Source organism: Rousettus aegyptiacus, unplaced genomic scaffold (assembly GCF_014176215.1).
Source record: "Rousettus aegyptiacus isolate mRouAeg1 unplaced genomic scaffold, mRouAeg1.p scaffold_m13_p_18, whole genome shotgun sequence".
Classification (NCBI taxonomy): domain Eukaryota; kingdom Metazoa; phylum Chordata; class Mammalia; order Chiroptera; family Pteropodidae; genus Rousettus; species Rousettus aegyptiacus.
In genome coordinates, this window is record NW_023416293.1 from 3,661,922 (window position 1) to 3,684,374 (window position 22,453).

Here is a 22,453-nt window from a genome sequence, read left to right on the forward strand (position 1 = left end):
GCTCATTTAAAATGGAGTTGGGGAGCCCCGAAGGGGAAGCTCTCATATATTGCCACCCAGACACCAACCAGGAGGACCCACCACAGAGGAGAAAGGAAGAATTTCTCCTCACCCACCACAACTCCCCACCTTGCTCAGTCTCCACCCGAACCTCTTCAGCTAGGTGCCTTCAGGACCAAGGCTTCTGGTTCCCCCACAGCCAATCAGAAACGGCCACACTCAGCCGAGGAGTCACCACCTTGAGTTCTTTGGACCCTCTCCGGCTTTCCGTTTTTTCCCTGTAAAAGCAAACCCCCTCCCCTGTTCTTCAGACTGGCCTATGGTTCACCATAGCTTGCTAGTCTCGAATTGCAATTTCTCTGCTATTTCTGAATAAACCCATTTTGCTGGTAAAATAAAGGGCTCTTTTGTTTTTTAAGGTTAACACAGCCTTAATCGTGAGTTTTCGTTTAACCCAAGAGCTAGTGACATAACAAACACTTTGAAAAGTAATTCAAGGTCTCCTCTTCTGCTGGGCTGTGGACTTCAGATAAGAGTAAATGGAGAGCATTTAAGTAAATAATGACATACGTAAGTCTGTCATTCTGGTAAATGAGGTTGTTCGGAGAAAGGCGGCATGACCTTGAGAGGACTTCTCCTATCCCTAAGTCCACTGGGCTAGACTTACAGATGTCATCCACGGGGAGTGAGGCTTCATAACCCTCCACACCCAGCACCATTCCCAGCTGTGCCAAACCGTCGGATGAATGCCAGAACTAAAAAGGACCTTTAGGGTGGAGGGAACGTGCCTGTTAATTTAGGGCGCCGGCAGAGCTCCTGGAGAGGAGGATGCGACCCTAGAGCCCATGTCCTATAGGGAGTCGCAAGTATTTATCTGGTAGTTACCAAGCGAATGAAGTGTCTGCACTGTGGGGAGGTGAGGACCTCCTACTTTCACCATCGAGGTCGCTTGGGAGTTGCATGTATCTGTAAGAGCATGGTCACAGCCCTCTAGGAAGTGCAGGATTTGTCACAGCCGGGGCTTGCTTTGCGTGTGACCTTGAATGAGGCCTTAATATCTATCAGGTCTGTGCTATTGACCTTAGTTACTAAGTTCAGGTGTGAGAGGGCACATGTCGTTGTTGTTTTTTTTTTTTTTTACATATGCCATCTCATTTAAGAGCCCCACAGGGTAAGGAGCAGAGTCCCTGTTTTGCAGATTAAGAAACAGATGCTCAGAGAGGCAACCTAACCTCTACTTCACATAGCTGTAAATGGCAGAGCTTAGATTTAAACCTGAGTCCATCACGGACTTTCAAACTAAAGGACACTGTGGATAATAATAAAGTGATGAATAGGTATTGGACACCTATAGGACCACAGCAATAACCTCCTAGCAGAACACCTTGAGGATGCATCCCTTTAACTGCTAGACTGGTCCAGATAACCTCTCTTTGATCTCACAGCCCGCTGAGAATAGCCCACCTTATTTTCCCCTGATTATTCTGAGATAGTTTAAGATGTGTCTGCCCCCGTAGACACAGACTCTGAAATAACCCCCAAGTATTCCTGCCTTTGGTGTTCAAGCTCCTGTGTAATCAATCACCTCCCCTCAAGTGTGGGTGGGACTTGGGACCTGCTTCCAAGCAAAGGTGATGGGCTGTCACTTCTGCGACACGTTATGTAAGACTGCAACTTCTGTGTTGTGAGCACACTCTCGCTACTGCCTTCTCAGCTCTCACGCTTCGGCGAGGCTGGCGAGGGCCACGTGGCCAAGAACCAAGGGCAGCCTTGGCTGCAGCCAGCGAGGAGCTGAGTCTCGCCAACAACAACATAGGTTTGGAAGCAGATTCTTCCCCAGGTGAGCATCAGATGGAACTTCAACCCTGACCAATGCCTCGACTGTGGCCTGAAGCAGAGGACCAGCTGAGCCACACTGCATCTTGTATAAACTCTGACTTAATTAAAGTATGTTGTTTTAAGCCACTGAGATTCTGGTAATCTGTTATAGCTACAGAGAATTAATACACTCTCTGAGTTTCAAGCTCCTGAAAGGCAAGGATGGGCTTCCGTTCATCTTTGAAGTCCTAGTGCCCCACACAGGGACTCTAGGAATGTCTGTGGCCCCTCTGAGCTGGTCTCTCTACTCCTCCGCCCACCAACATATCCTCTACATTGCCTCAGAGAGATCGTCCTAAAATGCTAATTAAATTGTGTCACTCTTCAAACTCCTTGGTGACTCCTATTGTTTTCAATAAAAATCCAAACTATTTCGCATATCAGTCAAGGAGCTTCGCTCCATGTCCCCAAACTGCTACTCCAGGCTCTTCTACCCGCTGTGGACCCCTTCCCACCCTGTGCTCCAACCACACCAACTCACCCTCTTCCATCTGCACCCCCAGGGGTCAGAGCACTTACCCATGCTTTGCCCCCGCCTAGAAGATTCTTCCTTCTTCGCCCAAAGAGTCCCTACTTATCCTTTCTGGCCCAGCTCACCTATCAGGCTCTCCTTAGGCCTTCTCACCTCCTCTCCTAGGCCGAAGACAGCCGTGCCCGCCCGGCAGGAACAGCGCCATTACGCCATGTAGCACACCGAGCTGTAACGCGTTTTAACCTTGGCTCTCCTGAGTTCTCTGAAGAGTTTTATACCCTTCTTCATATTTCTCTTCACCTTCTCTCTCTTCCTGCCTGGAAAACCCGGGAATGGTTTAATGAGCAAATGAATGTCATTAATAACGATACCAAAGGCTGAAAGGAGGCACTCGGGGGTCAAATAAGAGAGAAACAGGCCGCGTTGGTGGAGACGCAGGGCGAGCTCTGCAGACACCTGACGTGCTGTTGGCGGGCGGTTTGCAAGCACCAGAGATGAAATCTCACGTTGCCAATACTGTTCCCTCATTGCGAGGGACAGGAGAAATGGAGGCCTAAGAAACTCCCTCTTCCTGCCGGACGTAGCTATGTCTGTTTTGTGTTAGAACATTGCATGGTGACCTTTTCAGCAACTCTGTCCTTAACGACCCAGTCTGTAAACCTCACACTTTCTTCCTGCTTCTAAAATATTAAACGATGGGACAGATTTGACCCAAAGGCCGTCTCTGGCCCTCCTGGACTTTCCGATTGAGACCACTCAACCCCAAGGTCAACTACATCAAAACCTCAAAGAAAACGTCTTACCAAGTCCATATAACTTATACGTCGTTGACGCTCTTCCTAACCACTTATTCTTGTTCCGGGGGATCTACAGATGTCACTTCAACCCAGTTACCCAGGGAACGGGACAGGAGAGGGGAGCAGACGCTGAGTCTGCCTCTCACGTCTTCACTTTTTAAGCTTTATAATGAAAACAGCCTTTTGTCACAAACAGACCCAGTGAGTAGGAGGAAAACATCAAAGAAGGGATGTCTGTGGGGTGAAACCATAGGGCCAATATCTTCAAGTGACAGCAAATGACTTGGTTTAAATTGAAACGTAGTCTTGACCCCATATTTCAACATGAGTGTTTAAACCGGCCAAGTCCACATTTAGATATGAAAAGCAGGGTCGCATCTTTTCAGTCTATCTCTTATTAGTTCATGGTTGTTTCCAGACAATGAAAAATACAATATATATATAAACCCACTGGTTCAGATAATGGCTGAGCCATGACTTTTGAGTCAGATTCACAACAGAAACAATCCAACTGTGCAGAAATCAGTTGTTTGAATGGTTGAAAAGTCCATTTGAAACTAGATCATTTTTTTTCAGCATCCACATATAAGTGGAATCCTGGGTACCTGCAAGTATCTTATGCTTCACTGCAGGAATTTTTTCCAATCAGCTTGTTTTGCTTTTCCGGTACCTCCCCAAAATACCCTCTGGATTTTGGAGAGGTAGGAAATCCTTCTGCTTGTTGTCCTTGTCTGAGTCGGAGACATCGATCGTTCAACGAGGTTTATCAAATAACCTTCTCTACACTAGGCGCTGCAGGTACCAATGGGAATGAGGCATCATCATTCTCGCCTCAACGAGAAGAAGACAAAAAGTAGCAGATTACAATAGAGTATGTAGCGGAGGGGGCGGAGGGGGGTTTTGGTAAATGTTTGAGTGAATGAATAAACGGAGAATAAGTTATTATAATACAGAGAAGCCCACATGCAATGGTGTGTGCCTAGGAAGACATCGAACTAGGCCTGGGGAGGTGGGAATCAGAGTGAACTTTTAATTTTTCATATTAACCTAGAGTCATAACATTTGCTATCTGCATTTGCTCTTCCAGATTCGGTCACATCTTAGTAGTGGCAGAGGACAGCAAAACTGTGTGTGTGTGTTTAAAATGAATAAGGCTATCTTAAAAAAAACAAACAAACAGTATTTTTAAAGAGTAAGGAATTAATCCTGAATAAATATTTATGCGTAAAACAAGATATTATGTGGCTGGGAGAGGGCGAGGCTGTTCATAGAAATGCCATAACTCATCACATGATCTGAGGGCAGACAGAACCTGCCGGCCTGGCGGGAATGGGATCTGGGAGGCCACCAGCAAGCCAGGGAACTCCCTGCCTTTCTCTCTCCAGGGCTTGCACCAGGCGCAGCGGCTTCTCTTGTCTGGACACGTCTGTTCCTCACCACGCCCTCTACTCACCCAGACGTCCTTTGCTCATCCCTGTTTCTCTGTTATGGCTCCCGAACATGCTTCACAAACTCCAGGTTCACTATGTGGTCTTTCAGCTCAGTTCCTATAATAAGGATTCTAAAGCCCCATGAAAGGAATCCAATGGATCGCCTCTTATTTTCATGCTGGGTCCTTAGCCAGCCTGCAGATCAGCTGTCCGTGGGCCCCTCATCCACCTTGGTTTAATTAGATGTGGGCCCAGAGGTCCTTCTTTTCTCAGCATTTCTAATAGGAACCAGGGCAGGCAGATGCACTTGGAAGGCCATGCAGGCTGTGAACAGGCAGCTCTTGCGTAGATTTACACCTGATTATGGGTGTAGCCATCTAGATATCATTAGATTTCAGCTTCTGAAGACAGAGCAAAGAGAAACTCTCAGCAGGACCCCAGTCCCCAGAGCCCTCCACCCCTGCTGGAGCTGTTGCCATCACCGGATCAGGTTGACGTAAGGAGAAGGGGCTCTGGGTGCTAAAGAAGCTCATTCTAGAGGCAACTATTGAGTGCTTGCTGTGTATAAGGCAGTCTTAGATCCACTAACCCTTGGATCTTTTTTGGTATGAGACACTAGGGGGTTGAGGGCCTATTTTTTAAGAAAGCATATTTTTGGAGTGCTTAAACTGTGTATTATCTAACAGATTTTCATACGAGGTGGTATTATAATGCTTGCCATTTTACAGAGCTCAAAACCGAGGTGCAGAGAATTTCAGTTACTTGCCTAAGGACACGTGGCTATGATAAATGGAGGTGCTTATAAGAACCTCAGATCTAACTAACCCGTGTCTCCCTTTCACCCTCCTTGGCAGCAATTGAAAAGAGGTCACGGCCTGTCTCGATACACTTGTTGGTCTCCCCTTAGATTAGGGGTAGGGGCTTGGCTTCACCATCCTGTCCCCAGTACCTACCACAGGCAGGCCTGCCTGATGCATAGGTCACATTCAGTAGTCCAATTCATTATGGGATAAATGAATAATCTGCTGCATTACCCAAATGAAGGGGAAGGGGAGGGATATAAGTAAAGAAGGGGCCAGTCGGATAAGGGCACAGGTGAATGGCAGTACAAAGCTGCTTCCTTGTTTGTGGCCTTAGTCTGTGCTAGACAGGAGAGGGTGTGGTAACCTCCCTTAGGGACATGTGTCTGCCTCAGCCACGCCTTGGGCTAATGGTGTTTTGGAAACTTCAGAACTAAGATTTCAGGCAAGGAGCATAGGCTGAAGGAAGACTGATGGGCAATCTCTATCATCAGGCCCCAACACTGCCTGCTGAAGGCTCCCAAACTGGGAAGTGGGAACTATTTTCCATGGTCTGGGAGGTGGGAGGGGCAGCTTTCTTGATGGCACCGATTCCTTGGTCCCTTTGCATAATGATTTGGTTGATCGCTTGATTTCTCTGTCTACTTTTCTGATTTCATAAACATGTATAGACTCATTCTGTAAGGAACTATAACCTAAGGCTAGAAAGATAAATAAACCGGGGTTCTTCCCTTGAAGAATGCACTATCTAATAGGGAACATAGAAAGATAGGAAGGTTGGAAATGATTACACAGTGCAGTAGAAAATTTAACAGAGTTATATATGATGGGGAAAGGGTCATAGAGATATTCCATGGAGCTCATGAGTGAATCACTAAATGAATGATTTCATATTTTACCCAAAATGGATATTATATGTTAAGCACTGTGCTTGGCAATAGGGCAGGGCTCACAGCATCCTCATCAAAGCTTGCATCTGTCTATTGCTATTTTTTAAACAACATACTTATTAAATTATAAACGATATACAATAAAGTGCACATATTTATTATTTTACAATTTGGTAAGTTTTCACCTGTGTATGCATTCTTGAAATCAGCCCCACGACCAAGGTAGCGAACGTATTTGTCGCCTCCAAAAGGTTCCTCGTGCTTCTTTGTGATCCCTATTTTCGTCTCTCCCGACAGCCCCCCATTTTCAGGCAACCACCAGTCTTCTTTCTGTTATTGTAGATTAGTTTGCGTTTTCTAGAATTTCCTAGGAATGGAATTATACAGTACTCCTCTTTTGTCTAGGTTCTTTCACTCATCATAATTATGTCAAGTTCATCCACGTTGTGTTCATCCATGTTTAATAGTTCATTTCTTCTTGTTGATGAGCAGTAATCCACTGTCTAGATACACCACCATTTGTTTATCCATTCATGTGTTGGTGGACATTTGGGTTGTTTCCTGTTTTGAGATAATTCAAATAAAGCTGCAGTATACATTTGTTTACAAATATTTGCATGGGTGCTTTTTTTATTTCTTTAGAATAAACACTTAGGAGTGGAATAGTTGGAGCATATGGTAAGTAGATGTTAAACTGTGCAACTATTTACCAATGTGGCTATATTATTTTATATTCCTCCTAGCAATGTTTGAGAGCTCCACATCTTCGCCAAGTAAGTTTAAAAAATTTTAATCATTCAAATAGGTGTAGAATTGTGTTTAATTGCGGTTTAATTTGCATTTCCTTACTGACTAATGATGTGGAGCATCTTTTCATATTAACATATGAATCTTTTCGTATCAATATATGAATCAGATATTCTGTCCATTTTTAACTAGGTTGTTCTCTTATTACTGTTTTAAGATTCCTTTATAATCCTAGATACAAATCCTTCATCAAATATGTACCTTGCATATATTTTCTTCCAGCATGTCTTTTCATTCATTGTTTTTAGAAGAGCAGAACTTTAAAATTTTAATGTAGTCCAATTCGTCAAAATTTTTCTTTTGTGGATCATGCTTTTGGTGCTATATCTATGAAATATTTGCTTGCCCAAAGATCCCAAAGGTTTTCTGTTACGTTTTCTTATAAAAGTTTATTATTGTTTTAGGTTTTACTCTTAGATCTATGAGGCATCTCGAGTTAATTTTTGTATACAGTGCAAAATATGGATTGAAGTGTTTTTTTATGCATATGGATATCCAACTGTTTATTTATCAAAAGATTCCTTTCTCCACTTTTCTGCACACTTGTCAGAAATCAATTGTCCATATATATTGATCTATTTCTGGGCTCTGTATTCTATCACATTGATCTATTAGTCTAACTTTATGCCAGTACCACATTGTCTTGATTATTGTAGCTTTAGTATACATTTGAAATCAGATAATGTTAGTCCTTCCACTTTGTTCTTTTTTCAAAGCTGTTTTGGCTATCTTAGATCCTCTGTATTTCCCTATGAAGTTTAGAATCAGCTTATCTATTTCTACAGAAATAAAAATCTGTTGAGATAGTGATTGCGATTGTACTGACTCTCTAACTCAGTTTGGGGAGAATTAACACCTTAACAATATTGAGTCCTCCAATTCATGAACATGGTATGTCTCTCTATTTATTAAATTTCTTTAATTTTTCTCAGTAGTATTTTATAGTTTTTATTCTATGATCTTAACACATCTTTTGCCATGTTTATCACTATGCATTTAATAGTTTCGATGCTGTCATAATATTATTTTTAAATTTTTTAAATTTCCGAGTGTTCATTGATAATATAGAAACACAATTGATTCTGGAATGTCGATCTTGTATCCTGCAACTTTGTTGCTACGGGCTGAATTGTGTACCTCCAAAGTGTATGTGTCGAAGTCTCAATTCCCAGTACCTCAGAATGTGATTTCAATTAGAGACGGGGTCTTTAAAATGGTAATTTAGTTAAAATTAAGTAGGCCCTAAACAAATACGACTGATGTCCTTATAAAAGAAGGAGATTAGACACAGACACAAATACAGAGAAGCTCATATGAAGATACTGGGAGAAAATGGCCATCCACAAACCAAGGAGAGAGGCCTAAGAAGACACCAAACCTGCTAACACCTTGATCTCAGACTTCTTGCCTCTGGAACTGTGAGAAAATAAATTTCTGTTCTTTAAACCATTCAGTCTGTGGACCTTTGTTACAGTACTCCTAGCAAACTAATAAGCTTAATAAACTCACTTGCTAGTTCTAGCAGCTTTTTTGTAGAGTCCATAGGATTTTCTACCATGACAATCATATCACCTCTAAATACAGTTTTACTTCTTCTTTTCTAATCTGGATTCCTTTTTCTCATCTAATTGCTCTGATTAGAACTTCCCGTACAATACTGAATGGAAGTGGCAAGCGCAGATATCCCTACCTTGTTCCCGATCTTACTTAGATGGCCAGTGTTCGGTCTTACACCATTAAGTATGTTAGCTGAGGGTTTTTTTCACAGGTGCCCTTTATATAGTGGAGGAAGTCTCCTACTATTAGTACCGTAACTATGATTTTAAAAATTCCATTTCAAAAGAGGAAAAATGGAAATGCTGAAAAGTTAGCTAAACTTTCTCTACAGTTATAGATAACTAGTATAGAGTAGGAAGAAATAGTGAGAAGCATAGATTCTGGACCCAGACTTCACAGGTTCAAATCCTAGCCTTGCCACTTACTGGCTGGGGCGAAATTACTCATGTTTTGTCCCTTAATTTCTCCATGTGTAAAATGGGAATAATAATAGTACCTACTTTAGGGGATCGTTATGAGGATTAAAACGTATAAACATTTATAATGTTCTCAGAACAGTGCCTGGCTAATAAAACATGCTATATAATTTTTTATGTGCATTTAAAATCATGGAAGGCAACTAGATTCTGCTCTATCTTTTCCCAACCTCTGTTGCTCTTGGTGGCACCGTTAGAATTTTAGGCTGGTAGAATGATCATCTATCTCTACCTCCAATCCAATGCAGGAGTCCCTTCTGCATGCCACACCCGGCTAGCTGCTGGCTGCCTTGTGAGCAAGGATTCTTTAGGCTAATTGTACATTCAGCAACCCTGAAATTTTCAAATCTGGGAAAGGCTGATGACGTGTGGTTGTGAAGTGACAGTGAGATTTCCCAGGCCTGAGAGGCTAAGTTTCTGTGCTCACTCTATGCATTTCTAGGTCCTCCAGTTCCTTCCACCATGACACCTGACAGAGCATTCGCATCTCGTAGAATAGTCAGAAATAAACCCCCACGGAGTGTATTTCCTGGGGACTAGTAGCTCCTCTTTCTTGACACTAGGGGCAAAGATAGGACTGGCTTTTCTGTCTTCACTGCGAAATCCTGAGTCAACACTCTTTTTATCAAGCCCCACTATGGGGAGGAGAGGAATTAGGCTCCATCCTTTCGTGGCTTTTTTTTTTTTTTTTTTTTTTTAGTTAGTTAGTTAGTTAGTTAGTTAGTTAGAAAGGGCTCAAGAGTGTTTGATTCCCAGGAATTCTTATCTAGAAGATCTCTTGATTTCAGATTAAACATGAGTCTTTTCCTGGTGGAGCAGCAGGTTGCCTCACTCAAACAGTATTGTTACATAAACAAACAAGAGATGAAGATTTTGCTACAAGCAAATCGAAATTTCCTTCTAAATTTTAGCTTATGGGAATATCAGCACCGACTCAGGCTTTAGAGTTTTAAATCTTCTGTGCTTGGCAGCTACATTTTCCTTCTTTTCACTAAATGCTGTAGTTTAGGATTTAGAGAATTATGAAAAACACTCTTGCAGCACCAGAGTTTAAATGGGGTAGGATCCTCAGGACTGTAGTATTGGCTGATGCACCTTCCCCCACTGTTGCTGATGGTTGGAAGAGGGACAAGCTCTTGAAAATGATCCAGCTACAGGAGACTGAGCACGGGGTTTTTGGCTTTCTTCATTCCAGGACTATCCTTTTTCTTAAAATCACTTAAGAATCAAGTGCAAAAAATATGCCAATGTCACATCTGTGTGCATTTAGTAAGAGATAAATGTGCAAGGTAAAGGCGTGTTTATACGACTAGCAATTGCACTGCAAAACCAGCAACAGCTCACAGCCCAGTCTTCCAAAATACTAGTGTGATGCATTTAAAGTCTGCAACTTTGCAAAGAGATGCCCACAAAAGCTCTTCTTTGCATTTGCAGATTTGTGTACAAGAACACAAACCGTTTGCACAGGATTTTTGCCCGTTTTAAATGCTAAAAAGGTCCTCTTGATTTGCTTTGCTTAAAATGCACACTCAAAACTTTATTAAAAACACTTTTCAAAAATAGTTTCATAAAGCTAGACATCAGCAAGGCTCGATGGAGGGGTGGAAAATGAATCGTATATCTTTAACCCGCAGAAGTTAAAAGGCTTTTTTTTTTTTTTCTGGTTAGCTAACAATGGAAACTTTTTTTTTTTTTTTAAGTGTTTCCCTACCTCGGTCTTGCCAAGCAATAGAAAAAAAAAAAAAAAAAAAGAAGAAAAGAAAAACTTGTTCCGCTGAGTTCAACCCCAGACAGGCTCACAACTTCCTTCCTGCTTTCCTCCCCCAAACCCCCGCCTTTCGCCCTCCTCCCTCCGCCCTCCTCCACCACCACCCCCCCGCCCTCCCCGCCACCACCCTTGAACAAACACAAGTAGCCGGGAGCACACACTGACAGGGGTAGTATCTCCACTACGAGGAGGGCGTGCAGGACCGGCCCCGCGTCGCCACCGCCACGACCGCCCGGCCCCGGCCCAGGGGCTCATCCGCTTCTTTCACACTCTTTTTTTTTTTTTTTGGTCTTCCATAGCTCGGGGAGGAAATAATTTCTGAGCTTTTTAACTTTTAAAGCCATTTTGTTCCTACGAGTTCTGCGTCCCTGGGCCATGTAGTCTGCACAGGACCTGGGAATGTGAGACATTTCAGGTAAGTTTGGCGGCTTTTTCGTGGCTCTCTCCTTAAAACCCTCTTTCCCCTCACTCTGCTCCGGAGCGGGTCTGCGCGTTCCGGGTTCCGAACCAGCGCGGAGAGATGGGCTGGGGAGACCGGGGAGGGGGCTCGATTGGGGAGGGTGGCGCGGAGCAGGGGTGCGGCGAGAGCCGGGAAAGACGAGCTGTCGGCGTTTCTCCTGCGCGCCTTCCGGGCCCCGGGCCCCGGGCTGCGCGCCGCCTCCCCCGGCGCGCTCCGGGCGTCCCCGCGCTCGGGCGGCGGGGCGGCTCCGTGGGCGCCGGGCGAGGCTGCTCAGGATGCGGGGAAGCTTTGCACTTGGCCGCGCGGCGCCGGGCTTTCGAGCGCGGGCTCGGGTGAGGTCTGCAGAGTCCCGGCTCCCCGCGGCTGCAGCCACGCACGCCCTGGAGTTCCTCGGAGTGGGCGCGGGTCCCGCAGACCCAGAGGGGCAGCGTCCTCAGGCACAGGGCGTGCAGAGGCTGACTCGCTGCCCGCGCGCGGACGGACACACACGCACACACACACACACACACACTCACACACACTCACTCACGCATGCCCCTCCGCGGGGGGCGACCGCAGGGGGCAGCGAGTATTGGTTCCGGTACAGGGGACGTGCAGCGCCTCGGCCCGGGGCGCGCGCAGGCGCGCCCACACTCACAAAACCCACTTGTTTGGGGACAGGCGACAAGGCCAGTGTTGAAAAAAATGCCTCGTCTGTGGCTCTGCTGTGCGGCCAGGCCTTCGTAGGCCGAGGGACAGAGCCCCAAGGCTAGGGTCGGGAAGGTAAAGGCAGGCGTGCAGGGTCCCCCAGATCCCGGGGCAGGCGGCCGCAGGGGGAAGGCAGGTCCCGCTCGGGGTCGCTCTGAGTCGGTTTCCGATGACCGGAGAGGGGGCAGCGTGGAGATCCTGAAGCCTAGGGGCGGGGGCAGCCAGCGTTGGCTCAGGCCGGAGACCCGGGGACGGTGGATGGGCTGTCCTCGCCCTCGGAGGCGGTCGCGCCCCGCACACAGCACACTTAGGGACCAAGTACTTGCACATCGTTCCCCTCTAAGAGACGAATCCCAGAATTCGGAATTAGAAGAGACCTCCAAGCGTATCACAGCCTTGAGGTGAGGGGTGGGGGCGCACTCGGGAAAGGCACACCCACCACCGCGCTGGCGACACGGGCCCCCGGGGCTCGAGTCGTCGCGGAGCCGCGCCATCCCTGGAGTTGAGACATCCGCTAGCGCCCGAGCCCCGACAGATTGGGGTTCCGCGTGCCGGGGTGTCCTCTCCCCGTCCCCCACCCCCTCCCTCCGGGGTCCTGACTTTTCTCTTTGTGTCTCCACAGCGGCGCTGTTGTTTATGGAGCTTCGGGCTGGGGCTGAGCTCGCAGTCTTGACCCCCGGCCGCGGCCCAGGCCATGCCCTTCCATCTGCGCGCGGAGCCGCGGCCGCCGGGCCTCCGGGGCTGAGCCGGGAGCCACGGGAGGAGCAGGCGCGGGCGGCGGAGCCGGAGCGGGAGCCGCGGCGGCGGCGGGCAGCGCGGGACCCAGTACTATGGCTGTGTACTGCTATGCACTCAACAGCCTGGTGATCATGAATAGCGCCAACCAGGTGAAGAGCGGCGGCGGCCCCCGGCCCAGCAGCGGCGAGACGCCCCCGCCGCCGGGAAGCGCCGTGCTGAGCCCCGGCAGCGTTTTTAGCCCCGCGAAAGGCGCCTCTTTCCTCTTCCCTCCAACCGAGTCGTTGTCGCCAGAGGAGCCCGGGAGCCCCGGGGGCTGGCGCAGTGGCCGGCGCAGGCTGAATAGTAGCAGCGGCAGCGGCAGCGGCAGCGGCAGCGGCAGCAGCGTGGGCAGCCCGAGTTGGGCGGGTCGCCTGAGAGGGGACGGGCAGCAGATGGTGACCACCGCTACCCTCTCCCCTCCAGGGCCAGAGGAGGCCCAGAGGAAGCTGCGAATCCTGCAGCGCGAGTTGCAGAACGTACAGGTGAACCAGAAAGTGGGCATGTTCGAGGCGCACATCCAGGCGCAGAGCTCTGCCACTCAGGCGCCCCGCAGCCCGCGTGCGAGCAGGGCGCGTTCGCCCTCCCCGTGTCCCTACCGCAGCAGCAGTCAGCCCCCGGAAAGGGTCCTGGCTCAGAGCGAGGAACGGAGGACCAAGTCCTGGGGAGAGCAATGCCCAGAGACTCCGGAGGCCGACTCCGGGAGGAGCGCAGGGCCACCCAGGCTATGCCTCTCCAAGGACAAAGAGGGTGTGGCACCTTTCCCGGGCCCAGCCGCTCGGACAGCATCAGAGACTCAAGGGCCTGTAACTTCGGCGAGAATGGAGAAGGGGGTTTCTGCTAGATCTCACTGTGGCTCGCCGGTAGCTATGGAAATTGACAAAAAGGTCGCCTCTCCTTTGGGAACTCGGAGCTGCCAAGCTCCCTCGTTGGAGCTAGTCGGAGCGAACTCTGTGATGGCCGCAGAAGTGGCAGCGAGAGCCACATCCACTGGACCACACCATCCACATGACCCTGCCCTCATCCAGCCGTCTGAGAGGGCCCATGAACTTGGGGGTGTGCACTCCCCGGAGACCCCGGAGGACAGTCAGGGACAGTCTCTGGGCAGTGAGACAAGCCCAGCCCTAGAGAGAGGCGGGCCCCGCTGCGGAGAGCCCCCTGGGAAGCTGGGGAAAGGAAATCTGCCCTGTGGCATGCCAGGCCCCAGGTCGCCTGAAGTGGGCCAAAGGCCAGGGGAGAACACTGTGACAGAGCAAAACTCTGAGCCCTCAGAGTCCCCAAGCTGGTTCAGGCCATTGGGGCACCTGGGCTCGGTAGGCCCAGAGGTGACCCACAGTGGAACCCTGGTGGTCAGGGGACCTCCACAGCACCAGGAGAGAGTGGACGAAGGGTCTCCGATGCTGGGCTTGCGTGGGGGCAGCCTCTCAGTACCTCGAGGGAACCGGGAGGTGGAGGTGGCCCGCATTCCCTCTGGTGGAATGCTGGAGCCTTTGCCCTGTTGGGAAGCAACAAGAGATCCGAAGGAACCTCAGTGCCTTCCTGGGGACAGGGTGGTTATGCAGCCTGGGAGCTCCAAGGCTTGGCCGGACCCCATGGAGGACGTAGCTCAGGCCTGGACGTGTGTCAAAGGGGTGCAAGCCCAGGGGACTTGGGGAAGCCAGCCGCAGGACCGAGCCGACCAGCCCAGCCCGGAGCTGCTGTCCCCAGGTCAGAAGGACAAGCCTTCTTTGAAAGAGGCCTGCAGCCCCAGCAATATACCTGCCGTCATCGTCACAGACATGGGCGCCCAGGAGGATGGCATCTTGGAGGAGGCACAAGGCAGCCCGCTGGGCAGCCTGCCCCTGAGGAAGCTGTCCTCTTCCTCCGCATCCTCCACTGGCTTCTCCTCCTCCTATGACGACTCGGAGGAGGACATCTCCAGTGACCCTGAGCGCTGCCTGGACCCCAACGCCGCCTTCCTGCATACCGTGGACCAGCAGAAGCCCAGAGTGGTAAGTCTCGCCCTGATTTTTCTAGCACTTGGGCTGCTTTCACGCCCCATGTGTCCTCTGTTTTTCTAACTTTCTGCTGAGTCGTGAAGACCGACAGGCCCCTGGGGCAGTCACGACTTACTCTCTCCAGGTGTTAGACACTGACCATGTACTTTGTAGCTTGGACAATGAACCTGAGTTTCTTCTATTACTATTTCCATGTACATCTTTAAAAAATAATTTTTTAAGGTACTTCTGGTAGGTCGCCTCTCACTTCTTAGGAAGATGAATTACCAAAAACTTCCTGATTAATCCCCGAAGAACACGGCGGCCGAGTATAACTTTTGTCTGATCAGGTGAAACACTTAATTCTGTGATTCTTTTGGGCGGAAGAAAACTGACAAGGACCGTCATCGAATTAACTCGGCCTCTGCTAAGAAGCCAGGCAAATAAGTGACATGATTCTATGACGGGGCCCTGAAAGCTCTAGATGTGGTTGTGACCAGTCTGCTGGGTGAAGAACCACTTAGCCTCAGTAAGTTAAGGCAGAACAGTGCAGTATTTGCGGGACTAAGATGCCCTTTGATGCATGAATTAAACTGAAAATGACGCTTTGCATTTTTTATGATAGAATGTTATATTAGGTTGACTTGCCTGAGATAGGCTGGATGATATCTCCAGAGTAGATACCATCTAATGGATGTGCTCATTGGCTGGTACAGGTACCTTTCAGGTACATTTTCAAGTGCATCGGCTTTGATTCATCATACTGACGTCTTGTTCTGGCTATGGCTGTAGACGGGAGTTTATTTCTGTTATGGTTAATCTCAGTCCTCAGCTGTTTTCACTCTTAGGAGGATCAGAGTGTCTTACGGAAGACGTTAAGAGTTGCAGCTAGCACTTCTGAAAAGGTCTGGACTTTCTCTCAGCTTTTCCTGAGTACGGGGAATTTCCTAGTTCAGCCTGCAAGGGGTTCTTGTGCTACCCTCGGGGAAAGTCTGCGTTTTATTGTAGTAGGGAGGGAGCCTTCTGAGTTCACATTGAATGTCAAATACTATTCTTTGTACCTCAGTGACTTAAACCACAGCAACTGAGAAATTTGTATTTCTACTCTACATCCTTCTCTAAGGTATTTTGGACCACAAAGCATGATTCTTTCTCACTCCCACTTCAGAAATCACAGTCTGGATTTTTGAAGACTAGGCATTTCTTTTTATGAAACTCCACTTTCTGCTGACGATCGGGAGGCAAATATGTATGCAAAGTCTGCCCCTAGTCAGCCTGGCATTTTGTGGCCAGAACAGAGCCTCAGGCACACCACCTTGGGAGGAGGGACAGTCTACCCGGAAGGGGATGGCGGTAAAGAGCAGTTGGAAAACTGAGGCCCGGCTTTCTCTGCCTTCTTGCCGACAATCAAAGGCCTAGTGAATGAGATGGTCCTCTGTTCACTCCTCCCATGTGCTTTTTAAACCCTGAAGCGTCGCTGGCACTGCCAAGGTGCTTTAACTTGTTCTCCAACTTTCCATTCGCCCTTTCTAGTGATGGATTAGCAGCTCCTATTGGCTGGTTCTCAAAACAGTTTGTGTGTCCTGCTGTTTGAAAAGGCCTGTTGTGTGGAAGTGAGTTAAAGAGGAGATAAATAATGACAGGTGATTTTTTTTTTTTTTTTTTTTTTTTTTTTGCCAGTGGGATGGTGACTCAGAAACCAGAGGTTTGAATGGTGTTTTCAAGTTGGCTAACAGGTCCATAAGTAGTGATGGGACCTGCCTGTTGTCCGGCCTCCTTCCCACCTTTAAACAGGTTTCCAGACACCCGCAGAGCAGGGCCAGGGAGAAATCCTCTGCTCTCTGAATCACGTGAGGCCGATGGCCAGTGTGTGTGATGGGGGGAAGGGTGGAAATTATGGGATCCTAGGGATGTTTGAGGTTTTGGTTCAGTGCTTGCATAATAAGCAAAGTTTTCTTTCTCTTACAGATAGTTAGAGTGAAGTCTTATCTGTAACATTAACACCTGCTCATTGGGTCAAAATCTCTTGATTACCTAATATTGATAATTAGTTTGCAGAAGGCCGGCCATCTTGACTGGCTGGGTCTTTCGGGCGGACTTTTCAGTGTTTTACGGGTAAAACCGGAGCCACCTCTGTCTGAGGCGCTGCAATCCCATTACGCTGTTCTCTTCTGTGCCGTTTGCTGCTGCTTTTTATACTGCTGCACTGCCTCCCAGAGCACACACGCTCACACACGCTCACGTTCACTCGCACGCGCACACGCACACTCACACATGCTCATACGCCCTTACCTACGCGCACATGCATTCACACACACAGGCTTGAAACTGCGTATTCAGCCTTGGACCCATACAACCAAACCCTGGCCCTCAGGATTTGTTTTTGTTGGTTTTGTTTGTTTGTTTGTTTGTTCGATGCCGCTTCGTCTTTCCATGGAGTTAAAACTTTTATGTGTCATGCGGCACATCCTTTGCTCCCGCGGGAGAATGGCTGTGTGTGATGCTCTGTGCAGGCGGAGGTGATGGCCCAGAGAACCGTGAAGCCTGGCTGTTGTGTTCACTCTCTCACTGTCTGGTCTCCCTGCTGCTCGGTACTGTCGAAGTCCCCGAGCCAGTATTCCGAATTCGGAGGACCTCCCTCTAGTTAAAAACACAGCAAGAAGCGTGTTGTTTGGAAATGTGCTCTGAAAATTACTTTGCCATTTACATTATGCAAATTAGCAAAGGCCTTTTCACTGGGAGGTAATGCCATGAGAAGGCCAGCTCTCCTCATTTGCTTCCATGGGAAGGAGCTATAAAGACATCCTCGGAAACATGCAAAGGGCTTCAGGCCTTTACTTTGTCTTCTCATGAGCCTGACGGATATGCCTGTCCCCAAAATATGATGTCCCAAGTTTTTGCACCTGCACCTCTTTTTATGAAGAATTGAACACTTGAAATTTGCTCAGAAGTCATTGCATTACATGCCTTGCATTCAATGGCTTTAATTCAGGCACATTCATTCTTCACTGGGACCTGTATGGAAGCAAATCGCACTGAACAAGGATAGTGTTCTCTCTTTTGTTCTTTAAAATAGCTCAGAATTAATCAGCAGCTCTTTACTTTCCTATGTTATTTCTTTTAAGCGTACCTGGGCCATTGTTTAAAGTAATATATTAATATATGTATGCATATTACTTTAATAAGTAGATTTTAAAAGTTTATTCTAAAATTGTACTATCAATTATGTGTTCAAAAACCAAAACATTGGCTTAGTTCCCTGTGGGGGATATATAAAGAAGTGTAATATAAAATCTTTGGCTTCTTGGTGCTTACTAATTTTTAAAGGCCATTGGAATTTTGTTTCCTTTGCCCCCTCCCTTTTTTTTTGGTATTTGACTAGTTTTGTTATCTTTTTTTTTAGTGAAAAACTAACTCTTACAGGAACTGAAAAATTCAAACAGTTTAAAATGGTTTTATGTGGTATTAAAAAGTACGAAATTTTCACTTGGGGGGAAACCAAATTGAAATTTTAAAGTCTTAGAGGGATACTTAAAAACAGTGAATGTGGTGGTGAGTACTTTTAAATAGAAAATTTTGTTTCCGGATAAGAATATTGAAGGCTCAGATTTGGAGGAGGGGCCTGAGTTCAGCTGGCATGTGCAGCTTTCTTGGGGGCCCCCTTCTCTGTCAGGGGTGTGGAGAGGGCCTTTCTGGCAATACCTCAGCACCTTTCAGATCTGGGAGGACCCCGAGTCATTTTTGTGAGGTTCCGGGTGTTGCCGTGACTTGTTTAGGGATGAGGAAACCAAGACTCGGAGAGGCAAAGGGAGCTGAGGATACACTACAGGCTCCAGTGTCTGGCTCGGTTTTCCTCTTTTAAAATTTCCTTCTTTGAAAACTCTCGCATGAAGATGATCTCAGGGACGGGGTGGGGTGCGGGGTGGGTCTTTCTAGTTTTAACCTTCTGTGACTATATAATTCAAGACACTTAATTTAAAACTTGGTGTACATCACACTTCAGGGTGTCCACAGGTGTGACAAGGACCTTGGGCACTGAGGCTGAAACCGCACATTTAATTTTGTGCTTTTACTTAAGACCCATTAACTGATCTGCTGCTTTTCTCTCATTCCCAGAAGATACCGGAAGATTGTTTCTTTGCAATTTCGCACTGAACAAGCATCAAGATAAATTAGCAGTGCGATATCCCAGATGCTCATGGATAATTAGACTGGTACTCGTGGCTAGGCCGACAGGAGGCCAAAGCATCAACCTGCAAAGTAAAAGAGGCTGTTTTCTAGGGCTTTGGCCTCCTCAAATATTTCAGTTTGGAAACTTGAGGCTTTGCCTATACAGAGTCAAAACATCACTTCAAAAGCGTTTTATCAAAGATAAAAGAATTCAGCCAGCTTAACAATCCTTTCAAATAAAGGTGGGGTATAGAGAAAAAAAGAGGTTGATGTTTGGGCACTGCAAAAAACACAGCTCAAGATTCACCTAGCCTATGGGTTTTACAGGGAAAACATATTAAGCCAGTCTCCTTGCTTTGAAAGAAATCTGTTTTAGGTGTTAACTAAATCATTTGCAGAACTCTTGTTTTTAAGAGCTGATCGCTACCTTGAGTGATTTTGTTGGCACATACCTGTTACATGCAGTTACAGATTAGATTAGTTCTGTGTAGTTTATGTATATACCTAGGAGCATTGATAACATTGTTTAGGCTTATTTTATTTTGTCAGGTTTCGACTTAGTGATCCGAAGTTTGAATTTGCAAGTATTATAATTGAAAAATTTTTATATCTTGGTAGAAGAAAACTTTGTAGACTTCAGGTCATCAGCAGGCGATTCGGAATTAACTCAAGAACTCTTCCAAATCCTGTGTGGTCAGACCTTCAGTGCGGAAGGTTCTATGGGTTTCATAGGAGAAGAGACCTGGGCGTTGCGGTGTGTTCTGATTGTATTCAAATCTTTCCGTGACAAGTTTGCCTTCAGTGATTTTTTGCAGACTAGGGAGAATTGGCACAGATGTCATTTTCATGCATCAGGTGAGCTCATTGTTTACAAAATCACACCAAACCCAACTATGAATTCTTTGGTAATATGAAAAGCCCTTTAGCGTGCCAGCTGCCCTATCTCATCGGGATGTTTGAGATTTTGTGCGTCCAGTTCTTCAGAGGCTGTGCGCCCTTCCTGTGACTGAGTACTGTTAACTTGGTGGACTGACGACAGTGGTGTTATAAGTGATCTGGAGCAGAAACACCTAGCATTGTGGCTTTCCCTCAGACCTGGCTGTGGAGGCCATCTCGGAGACCCGGAAGACTCCACTGACCTGGTCCCGTGACCCTGTGGTCAAACTGGACTCGCCGCAGTTCTGTTTCTGACCTTGAATCTCACTGTGGTCCTCCCAGACACCTAATCCTTCATTTTTCCAGGGATGAACTGTTACTTTAAAGACAATTCAATTCGCCTTGGCTGAAAGACACCGCAAATATATATTTCATTATACAGTTCAGCCTCTGTTCCTGCTATTAAAAGAATAACACAAATTTTTCTATAGCTTACATAATTAACATAATATAAATTTTGATCTGGGAGAGGCTTGAGAGTTTATTTCTTCCAATATTCATATTATACAGAGGAGGAAAGCAGGGCCAGAAATCATGCAATATAGTTACAGAACCCACGTTTACATTCCTTTTTTTCACTTAAAAAACTCGATTAGTGAATAAGCTCCTTACTTTGGGAGATCTGCCTTGGCTTTAAACATAGTCCGTTTTTAAAACGTTTGTTAAAGGAATAGGCGAATGAATGAATGAATGAATGAGAGAATATCTCTCCCGCATTATCTACCTATAAAAGGAATGTTGACCCATCTGGAAGATACAGAACAAAAGAAAGGAGAAAAAAACAATGGAGGCAAGCTCACTGCTTACTGCTGTGACCTTGCCACCTTCGGAGTTAAGAGCACCGGACGGGTTTAGGAAACTTAAGGTGAAACTCCAGTCTACAAATGGCATGCGAGCCCTATGAAAAATGGGGAGAGTAGGTGTGACCTCATGGGGTGGTGAGACTTCCATGGTGCAGTGCTTATAAGTAAGCGCCTGGGGTAGCGCCTGGCTCCGTAAATGTTGGCCGAGGTGGGCTTGGGAGACATCTTGAGTACTGGTGAGGCAGTGTCTGTCTGGAAGTTTCACTGGGCTCCCAGGAAGAAATGCTCTGTAGCAATCCTGGGATTTTGTTTGGATTCCACTTTAATCCCATTGCAATTATGGAAAATGATTCTGCTTTAGCCAGAGAGGCTGGAATGAAATTAAATTTCTCAAAACCAGCAGTATTCGCAGACTATGGTGGAACCACAGAAATTCTTTGTAGTATCTTTCATGGAATGTTGAGAGTAAGGCTGCCCTTACCTTCTATCTAGACTATTTCCTGGTGTAGCTTTCTGCTCAGTTGCGTGGTTGGGGATTACTTTAGGGCTGAGAATCAAAAAGACACCTGGTGAATATAATAGCTTGACAGCAGATGTGCACGCTCTATGCAGGCCTCAGGGAACAAGGTCAGGATGATACCTTTTCGCAGAGTATTTTTACAGGGAAGACCGCTCTATTTTTCTACTTGAGAGCAGGGACTTCCAAGCTTTACTCTGATGAGGAATGAGCTGTAATAATAATCATCATCGTTTTACTGGTAGGCCAACACATAGGCTTTTGGCTAACTTGTCTGGCGTGTTTCTCAACAATTCCATTAAGAATCCACTGTTAGGAATCCAGTCCTTTCCCTCCACTGAGCTTTACTTGGGCGTTTTATGGACTGGATATCACTTAATGGGAACCTATTCAACACAAGGCCACTAGTCAATACACACTACAGTTTTTATTTCTTGAAATTTATACTTCTATTTTGCACCAAACCAGCTGATGCGATTTATAAGCGACCGAAATGTAAGCAAGCGAATGGACCCCTACGATTCATATTTATGTATGTTTTAATTGGGGCGGTGGTGGAGGGGGATGTGTTTTTATTTCCCCATCTCAAAATACATAGAAAAACTTGCAGTCACTGAAAAACCGGGGTGGCGATGGTTAATTTTTAACTAAAGAGGATCCTCCCTCATTAAGTTCACTGTTTATCCTGTTAATCTAGCATTTTACTTTTGTGTTAAGATTCTGCATGGAAAAGGAAAATGAGGTGAGGCAGCATCTCAAACAAAGGCGTGGAGATTATTTCCCTCGACCTGGTGACTAAGATTAGGGTTTGCCTAACCCAGACGTGGTAAGAGGTATTAATGATGCAGGGGACTGCCCGTCCTTGGCCAGGGAGAACTCTTCCTAAGGATGGTCCATTTGCTCACGTTTATAAAGTTGGTCGTAATACATCAGAGGGTGGGAATGAAGTACTTTTGCCTTTGGTTTTGGGGGTGACAGCAGGTGTTTTTCTTTATCCCTCTTAAGGGGGGATTCTCTGCATCCTGAACTACCCACCTCGCCCCCGTCCATTTAATCAGAGTGAATAAACTGATTATACTATTTTCCAAGAAGAAGATGTAATACATTTTATGTTACCAGAGCTTAATATTTCCAGACACTGTGGGGAGTATTCAGCCTGGCACAGAGCAGAGGGATTTGGTTCCCTGGGGCTGGCCATCCCCCAGCTCAGTCTGCAATCTCTCTTGGTATGTTGGGAGCTGGTAGGACCTGGGCA

General features: G+C 46.8%; 1 protein-coding gene across 1 annotated transcript in view; it reads left to right on the forward strand.

The window, feature by feature from the left end:
• The first annotated feature begins 11,001 nt into the window (after window positions 1–11,001).
• Window positions 11,002–22,453, forward strand: part of ITPKB (inositol-trisphosphate 3-kinase B) — an 88,650-nt gene continuing 77,198 nt past the window's right edge. Inside the window, exons 1-2 of the mRNA XM_016157439.2 lie at window positions 11,002–11,290; window positions 12,645–14,787. Of these exons, the coding sequence (XP_016012925.2) occupies window positions 12,853–14,787 (1,935 nt within the window). The 5' untranslated portion in view covers window positions 11,002–11,290; window positions 12,645–12,852. The remainder of the gene's footprint in view (window positions 11,291–12,644; window positions 14,788–22,453) is intronic.